The following is a 9335-nucleotide window of genomic DNA, read 5'->3' as shown; positions in this document are numbered from 1 at the left end:
GTCGGATTTAGTGCCACCTAGTGGCGAGGGTGTTAACAAACAATTAAATATTCCTTTACTTTCAGGAAACTAGAATTAATCAACATGTCCCCACACAAAAAGTACCATGTTTGGTCAGTATAATATAATATATATAGTATAGTATATTAATTTAATAGATCTCCTAGATATGACACTTGCTTACCTTTGTGTTTGGTGGCCTAGATATGCGACTACAGAAATACATTTGTTCCATTTTCAAGGACTGAAACATTTTCCTAGCGTGAACAGGCTGGAATTTATTCAAGCTGATAAGGGACTTTCTAAAGTTAGTTATTTGTTTATTCTGATATCACTATGAGGTAATTCTCTACACAGTAGACCAACACATAACCTTTCCTTTTAGTTCCTATTCAATGATCAATCAATAGTGTTGAACATTTCTGGTAAATTACTATGACCATACGGGCCAATAATAACAGACTTAATATTTGTGCTCATTGTCTCTGTACTATCAACCACTATTTATTCATTTTATAGCACGCTAGGCGGTTCGCGTCAATGCATTTATAATAAAATCTGATTGTTTAGGTACAAACCCTATAACCCTTTTTGATGTGCTGCTGCATGCTCCACCTGTTTTAATGTGAAGCTTGAATGAGACTTCCGACACTGTGCTTGTGCTGCTCTCTACTATTAGGCTAAAGGATGGACACACACACACACACAGAGGTTTAGAAGCACACAGCATGTGCAGCTGTGTAATTCTGCTGCCACCTGTTGGTTTGTAATGTGCACCTGAAGTAAATGAACATTTTTACAAATAAACCACAAGTGGAGCTTCACTTAAATGCACTTTTAAATTCCACTGAAGTCACTCACTTTGTGTAAGGGCTTCATGCCAAAAACAAAGATAAACAGTCACTATCTAACAGTGTAAATAAACTATATAAATGGCTGTAAATGTTTAACATTACTGACAATTTGAACATCTGACTTTGCTGCCAAGCATTTAAGGTCATGAAAGGTCAAAGCTCATCTTTAAAGTATTTAAACAGTCATTTTCTGTAACAAACCTTTTCCACAGCAGAAGACGGGCTGTGTGGTGTCGGATGTGGCTGTGTCTGGGTCGCTTACAGTTTAGAAATGATCCTTGAGCAGCTTGTTTAGTCCTTTTTCACCAAACTTTGTTTAAACACCAAAACATGCTCCTGATCTGCAGTTCTTCCAAAATCAACAATTATGAGTCGTGGCGATTTCCTTATTTGAAGAGGAAAAATGGGAATGAAAACAGATCTACAGGCTTTGTAGAAATACATAATCCAGGAATTCATATTTGTAATTCCTGAGGTCCTGTAATCAATATTTGCAAACAGTATCCTGACCTCTGATTTAAAATCCTGTGTTGGCTGACATTTCTCTTTGCTTTGTCCTGTTTTCATCAGATTCACAATCAGTGTCCATTATGTGTGGGATCCATAATATGTGTCCTGATGTTGTATTTGTAACAGAAGAAACAGAACTCTACTGTGATGTTTCAGGTTGTTACATAAAGTTCTGACGTTAAGTTTCTGACGTTAAGCTTGGCTTGAATTTACTAGCTGTGTAGCTATAAAACATATCTGTGTATTACACATCCATATGCTTATTTTTATAAATAAGAACTAATTCCTGAAACATGTAATTAATTAAGTGTATTGAAAATGATGCCCCAGATGATAGTTGACCATAGTGTGGACAAATATTGTACAGTGGTACATCACTGTTGAGGTTTTGTGGTTGCTTCATATTTCCTGTATGTAAACTGGAAGGCAGTTTTCCAGGCACTGTTAGACCATGCTGTCCTTCATTTACTCTGGGAAATGTTGTCTATTAACATGATAAGATCTTAATAAGGCCTCTCTATGACATGAAGTGCTGCTTCTTCACTCTCCTCACTTCCTCGTGAACTTTTGCTCATATCCCAAATCCTGCCTGTTCTCACGTCATAACTAATCTGAATGATTTACTTTTATTTTGTTCTTCTCTTCTTCGGCCCGTCTACTTAACTCCTGCATGGATTTACCTTATTACTGTTGGCTAAAAGAATTCCCAGCTGCCTTTACTTTAAAGCTGGAATTACTCAGACAGATTTTTGTCAGTCTGACACATTCAAAGTGTTTTTAAGCCCCCGACCATAGATTGTCAATTCGTCTGCTTTATCAGTGATGTTTGTTCAGTCTGACACACAGTGAGACAATAAATGTGAGTTATCTGATGTTATTGATGTTAGGACAGGTCTTTACGTGTTTCACCTACAGGTTGTTGGGTGGTAGATCTGTAGGTGTTCAGTTTCAGTCTCCCCTTCCCTCCCTTCTTGTAATCACCACATCAGCCCTTTGCATAACACCTCCTGCTGCAGAGAAGTGCTGGTCAGACCAGTTTTCAGGCTGGCTTAGTGTGTTTTGGAGAAGCCCTCAATAGCCACAAGGAAAAATCAAGAAACCGTGTTTGGTGCTTGAGGAAGGTGCAACGGATTATTGTTTTATGTAAAGGACTTTATGAAGAGCTTAACAGGACACTGACTCTGTTTGAGCTCATCACTGTAAGGATACCACATCTCTCCAGGTGAGTGCTGCTTTTATGGCTTTGTGCATGTCAGACTTACAAGCTTACAGCTTCTTAATATTCATGTGTACCTTGTCTCAGTGTGTTTTTGCAGGGGTGGTGTTTGACATTTACTCTTTTTTTAACACCTCAGATTTATCTTCTGGCTGACACTCTTGTTTCATATCTTTCTTCCTCACTGTGATATTTACTTTCTGCACTTTTAATATTGTACAAACAGCATTTTTCACAGGTAACACTCAGCACTAATTGCACAACATGCTGTGACAGCACCAAAAAGCCTTAAAAGCCTTAAAACTTTTAAGCAGCGTCTCCGAGTCATCTCCAAGTACCAGCATGTATGCCGGAAATGTGGGGAATGTTACCGGCTGACACTTTTACACCTATACCACAACGTAAACAAAGAATACACAACCAAACACAGCAAAATGGTTTTGTTAAAATCTGAAGCAAACACTTCACAGATGTGTATCACCCTTAATTTAGTCCAGTAAGTGAAATAGCTAACCAAAAATAACCTGTGTGAGCACATAAGCCAGGGACAGAAACCGATAACACACTCACACACATGCGCACAAAACTGACTCACAACCTCATCTACCCTCAGAGACACGGAAGTGAATAATCTGATGCCAGTATAAAGTATTCAGGTGAAACAGTAACACTGGGAACTGATATCGTCCAGCATGTAAAGACAAACACAGCCAGGGTGTGGCTCTCTGAACAATGCAACAATAGGCTACTGGGTGTGTGGGTGTGAGTGAGACAGGTAGGCAGATACAAGACCTGGAAACTTCCTTGTTGTGGAGCAGGAAGGATTGAATGTCTGTCTGAGAGGTATGGTGGCTACATCTTCTCTTCAGCCGGTTTTCTTGTAATGATTTTACCCAACATATACATATTTACATTTGACCTGTGTAGAAGACTGTTTTTTTGAGGCTAGAACAACATATCTCTCAGAACTTTCAGTAAATTACAATTTGTTGACCCATTGTGTGATATTCTTGGCACAGATGAAGTAACAAGCTGTATCCCAAATGATTTTATTGGCTCTTATTATCATAACTAAGCCTTGATGTGTGAGAGAGCAGGGACAAAAGGTTAAAGAGTCCTTCCCATGAGAATGCAGCTGTTTTGTTCATTCATGTTTGTGTCATGTATACTGTATAATTTTTCACTGAATATGTGTAGCTCGTGGTTAAAACTGCTTTATGGAGGGCCTATCACTGAGGCAGCCTGTTGATGTGTCAACATGTCATTATTTTAGACTTTCTATCAGTGTTGATAGATAAAAATAGCCAAAGGCCCTATACAGTACAGAACATGTCAGTTTTTTAGCATGCTATAAATAACAATTACACAAACACTGTGTGCTCATCAGTAAACCTAGGCTGTCCGCCGGGACTTTGGGTCTGCTGTGATCTGGAAATGAAGTCCTTCTGAGATTTATAGGGTTCACTCAGATCCTTCCCTTATATAAAGTCTGAAAATGTATTGTGTCTGTCATTCATCTGCAGCTGTGAGCCCTCAGTGTCTGGACCATGTTTTCCTCTGTGACCCCTTACAAAAACCAGCACTACGCTGAGCTGAAGAAGGCCTGCATCAGAGACAAGGCACTATTTGAGGATCCAGAGTTCCCAGCCACAAACTCATCAGTGTATTACAGTAAACCACCTCCTGGTGTTGTGGTGTGGAAACGACCAGGGGTAAGTGACTGTTGATTTTCTTTCTTACTGTGTGAGGTCTGCCACATTATTAACTCTGCTGTTGTACTGCAGGAGATAAGCAAAACACCTCATCTGTTTGTGGAGGGCATCAGTTCCCATGACCTGAACCAGGGACTTGTGGGAAACTGCTGGTTTGTGGCTGCATGCTCCTGCCTGGCTTTGAAGCCACACCTCTGGAAGAAGGTGAGGTTGTCTACATTACATTTACACTGCTATAGTATGCATGTAAAATATTACTTTTGCTCAAAGATGATAGCTGAATAACATTGTGTATCTAACTGGTTTGATGCCAATAATGTGACTGCTGTATTCATCAAAATGTGGGTTTTTGTATTATTTATTCTTATTTGCTGGTCCAGGTGATTCCTGACTGGAAGGAGCAGGAGTGGGATCCCAAACACCCAGAGAACTACGCTGGAATCTTTCACTTTCAGTTCTGGATCTTCGGTGAGTGGATAGATGTGGTGGTGGACGATCGACTGCCTACTATCAATGGAGAGCTGATCTATTGTCACTCCAAGGACAGCAATGAATTTTGGAGTGCTCTGCTGGAGAAGGCGTACACTAAGTCAGTAAACCTTACTTTACAATACATACTGTGTTTTTAACATGGTAGATGCTACTAGACATATAAAGTGCATAAATGTTGCTTCTCCTTGGGCCCTCTGTGTCCAGGCTCTCTGGCTGCTATCAGTCCCTGGAGGGTGGAAACACTGGAGACGCTGTGGTGGATTTCAGTGGTGCTGTGACTGAACCCCTCAACCTGGAGGAGGAGGCTTACTATAAGGACCAAAAGAAACAAGACCAGCTGTTTGAGGACCTGCTGAAGGTGTATGACTGTGGAGGAATAATAAGCTGCTCCATTAGGGTGCGTGTGGTTGTTGAATGTTTCTGTACTCCTCTCAGAGCCGTCGGCTATAATAACACTGTTTAAATGTCTCAGGCACAGCCTCATGAAATTGAGCTAAAGATGGCAAACGGGCTGGTGAAAGGCCATGCATACTCAGTAACAGCGGTGAAAAAGGTACGTTTAGGTCACGGGCTGTTGGCCTACTTCAAAAATGAAACCATCCCTCTGATCCGCATGAGAAACCCCTGGGGCAAGATGGAGTGGAAAGGAGCCTGGAGTGACAGGTGAGGAGCTCAATCTTCTCATTGTTAGAATAAGGAAAGATACAATAAAAAACTCTGTTTGCACAAACCACTTTCTTTTGCTTTGTTGTTTGTCAGTTCTGAGGAATGGTCGAAGGTGGGTGACACAGAGAGGGGCAACCTTGGCATCACAGTGGAGGATGATGGAGAGTTCTGGTAAGCAAAGATCCTCTAAGTATAACCCCTGTGAAGTTTTTCTCTTCTCTCAGACTGTCATAGTGTGTTTGCTTGTACCCACAGGATGTCGTTCACAGACTGGTGCAAGTATTTCACAGACGCAGATGTTTGCCGTCTCATCAACACCTCGCTGATCAGCATCCATAAGACATGGAATGAGGTTGTGCACTTTGGGAGTTGGAGCAAACATGCAGAGCCGCTGTTAAACCGCTGCGGAGGATGCGCTAACCACAAACAGACGTTCTTGCAGAACCCACAGGTACCCATGGTTCTGTCTCCACACATCACCTGTCGTCATCCATCCAAACATGCAAACTGACTCATTCTCTACCTCTTTTACAGTACTTGTTTGATGTTACTAAGGAGGTTGATGAGGTTCTGATCTCTTTGCAACAAAAGGATATGAAGATTCACAGGAAGTATGGTCAAGGAGAAAATCTGACCATCGGCTTCAGTGTCTTCAAGGTAAAGGTCATTATATTAAATGTGTGATGTTGATGATGATAAGCTCTGAAATATGTGTGAAGTGTAATGATCCTGGTGGGACTGACCAGAATTGAGAGAAAACAGTGCATGTCTGGGATACAAACCATCAATTGGAGGTCAGTTTATTTTTTGGCAAACACTGCATCATTTCACCACTTTCTGGCTTTCATTCTGGACAAAGAATTTGGCTTCATTTAAGTTGTTTTCTTCTCATTTGTCCAGCAAACAGTGAACAGTACATGTTGTAATGACATGCAGACATGACTTGATACTTTTATCAGATCCAAAACATTTCAACAAGTGGCTAAACCGTACGTGATTAGACACAAAGTATGTCTGTAGTTTCAGTGATTGTTTCAAGCTGAACACAACTTTAAAGGTGCAGACAGTCCAGTGCAGCCATGTATTATGAATAGATGTGACTGTAGGCAAAGCATATGAAATCATAGGATTAGATGAGACAAAACTTTATTAACCCTGGAGGAAATTCTTTGAGCCCACAGTATAAAATGTATTTGCATTTATTTAGAAAACAGTGCAATAATAACAGAAAAACATGCTGTGATTAGTTTACACATTCAAACATGGCCAATGTAACCATGGAGAAGCTGATATAGTATTTCCTGTAACATTTACTCATTAGATATTTGGCTCAAACACACACACACACACACACACACACAATCTTATCACGCTGATTCAAGCTTTGCCAGAGGAATAAATTCTGGACACTATGCATGCTGGTGCTTGCGATGAAAAGAAAACAACAGCTGGGTGCACACTAATAAACTGCCTTGACACTGAAATGTGAACCCCGATTTAACTTATACGGTCATCAAGCAAGTGATGCATCCTTCATCTGACAGAGCCCAGACACTACTGTCCACATCATCTGCTGTTTTTATTACTGTCAACTACACTCTGTAACTTCCTGTTCAGGATGAATGTCTCTGGTAAAAGACTCTTGGACATAAAGCAGCTGGTAGTTTTCCAAAAAATCACCACTTATATTAAATGACAGGCAAGATATGTGGTAGTTATCATCTGAGGGCAACTTGAGTTCAGGGATTATAACTATCATGATAACTATATGAGTGGCTTCTCACACAGAAAAACAAGCCTTATAATCCTGGAACATGCTCAAACCTAACACATTATAGATATTACAAGTGCAAGAATTACAGCACTCAGCATGTGCAATTCATTGTGCTGCCACCAGGAGGCAGAGGACTCTGTGTATGAGGGAAACAGCAGCACAGATCAGCATTATCACATATACTGTTTATAGAATAGAAGGCATTTTAAAACCAAAAACACAGAAGAACTCTTACATTTAAGTTAATCTTAAAGTCTTAAACTTTAAAGTAACTATATTATTAAGTGTGATGATTAAGTGTAAAGTACCATATTTGCCTCTGAACTGCAGAAAACTACAGTACACTGTATGCCTCTTTTCCAGGTGGAGCTAAACAGGAAGTATCGGATGCATGACCTCCTGACCCAGCAGTGCTTGGCGACCTCCACTTACATAAATGCTCGGACGGTGTTCATGAGATGTGTGCTGCCTCAGGGGCGATACATCATCATGCCCACCACCTTCAAGCCTCAGACGCTGGGAGATTACATGATCCGAGTTTTCACTGACGTGGAGTCTGGCTGCCGGTATGACTGTGAAATAGATGTGATGTCATAATTTGAAGCTAAGTCAATGAAAATATAACATCATTAGCAATCTTGTTTTAAATGTAGACATATGGTGTGAGATCACATATTCTTTTTTATAATTATCACACTTAAGAAAGTGACACAGCTGATTTTAGACTGATGGATGGATAATGTCCAAGAAAAGCTCTTTAACTAGTATTTTGGGGATCAAAGATATTCACATTAAAACTCTTAGAAAGTAACCCCCATCTCTGAATGCTATTCTTGGCTAAAGATTTAGGTCAGAAATAAGATCTTAGTCATGGTCCTTTTTACCGTCTTCTGCTCTTACAGGGAGCTGACAGAGGACAAGCCAAGGATAAAATGCTGGAGTTCATTCCTTGGATACCCACAAGCAGTGAGTCACATCTATGTCCATGGAGCTGAGGGCCTGCAGAACCAGGACAACACAGGAGGTCAGAGGACCATCTACAAGCTTTATCTTTATGATTCAGATACATTCAGTGTGATGTCTTTTCAACCTGTGGATCTTTCCTGCAGGTGCAGACCCCTATGTGATCATATCCTGTGAGGGCCGCTCAGTTAAATCCACAATCAACAATGACACTTTGCAACCACAGTTTGCAACCAGTGGCATTTTCTACAGGAAAAAGCCCAGAAAGCCCATAACTGTGGAGGTAAGATGGAAACTCTGTCATTTCTCAGTGCACATGGATGCAGAAATCCCAGTCTGCACCACCTTTGCTTGTTGTTGAGTGAAAAAAAAAACTTCAAAACTGACTGGTCTTCCTTAGGTGTGGAACAGCAATGCAGTAAAAGATGAGTTTATGGGCCAGGTAGTGCTGTCCGGGTCAGTGAAGGACACCACAGACCCTCAGAAGCTACAGCTGAGGAAGAGGGGTCAGGAGATGCCCAACGAGATGCCCGGTTCCATCAGCCTGAGGATCGTTACTTCCACTGAGCTGACTGCCATGTGACCTGTGAGATGGCTGAATCACTGATCAGCTGTTTAAGTTATGTGGTATGTGCCTGCAGTGAGTCACCAGCAGCTGCTTTGTATACCAGTGTATGCCATTATTTGCACGTTGGGGTAATTATGCGGACAGATCAAGGTGATCAATGTGTTATCAGACTGAATGTCACTTCCTGTTTGTTAGTTTGTAAGTGTTTTTATAAATCTGCCATTTCTTATTATTATGTTTAACTTATATTTGTTTTATACAGATGATTTTGTAAATGCATCATGGTACACATATTATACTGTGAGTAATAAGGTAGAGGCCTTACAAGAACCACAAAAGGCTATGCAGCACATATAGCTCCTTGTAATGTATGAATATTTTCTCTTACTTTCTTCCATTGTTTTCATGAATAATAACAAACAAAATAATCTTCCAGACCAAGCACCACCACCACTCTGGTTTTCTTCCTTATTTTATTTCAGTCCAGTTCCCAAACTGCAATATTTTGTTTGTTTTTTTGTTTGTTGATGTTTTTTTTTACACTCAAGACACAGCCATGCACAATTCAAAGTTCAAAAAG

The 9335-nt window shown here is 40.5% G+C and overlaps 1 protein-coding gene across 3 annotated transcripts; it reads left to right on the top strand.

The window, feature by feature from the left end:
* Nucleotides 1-2355: 2355 nt before the first annotated feature.
* LOC114446633 (calpain-5-like) lies at nt 2356-9334 on the top strand. 3 transcript variants are annotated; one of them, XM_028422305.1, is made up of 13 exons: nt 2356-2586; nt 4104-4292; nt 4365-4496; nt 4673-4881; nt 4989-5181; nt 5257-5447; nt 5544-5621; nt 5706-5901; nt 5985-6107; nt 7588-7790; nt 8127-8248; nt 8334-8470; nt 8588-8770. In XM_028422305.1, the coding sequence occupies exons 2-13, from the start codon at nt 4128-4130 to the stop codon at nt 8768-8770; spliced, it is 1932 nt and encodes a 643-aa protein (XP_028278106.1). In that variant the 5' UTR covers nt 2356-2586; nt 4104-4127. The 3 variants fall into 3 exon arrangements, with proteins under 3 accessions (XP_028278106.1, XP_028278107.1, XP_028278108.1); XM_028422306.1 differs by lacking the exon at nt 2356-2586 and adding an exon at nt 3257-3423; XM_028422307.1 differs by lacking the exon at nt 2356-2586 and having other exon boundaries at nt 4128-4292; nt 8588-9334.
* Nucleotide 9335: the final 1 nt, after the last annotated feature.

The sequence above is a fragment of the Parambassis ranga genome, chromosome 14, assembly GCF_900634625.1.
Source record: "Parambassis ranga chromosome 14, fParRan2.1, whole genome shotgun sequence".
In the NCBI taxonomy this organism is placed as follows: domain Eukaryota; kingdom Metazoa; phylum Chordata; class Actinopteri; family Ambassidae; genus Parambassis; species Parambassis ranga.
This window is presented reverse-complemented; position numbering and strand designations above follow the sequence as displayed.

What these genes read in the sequence shown, in the direction of transcription:
- LOC114446633 (XM_028422307.1), top strand. Translation starts at nt 4,128, where the DNA reads ATGTTTTCCTCTGTGACCCCTTACAAAAACCAGCACTACGCTGAGCTG. An exon ending in CGTTCTTGCAGAACCCACAG is followed by an intron (nt 5,902 to 5,984) that starts GTACCCATGGTT and finishes CCTCTTTTACAG; the next exon opens with TACTTGTTTGATGTTACTAA. An exon ending in TCGGCTTCAGTGTCTTCAAG is followed by an intron (nt 6,108 to 7,587) that starts GTAAAGGTCATT and finishes CCTCTTTTCCAG; the next exon opens with GTGGAGCTAAACAGGAAGTA.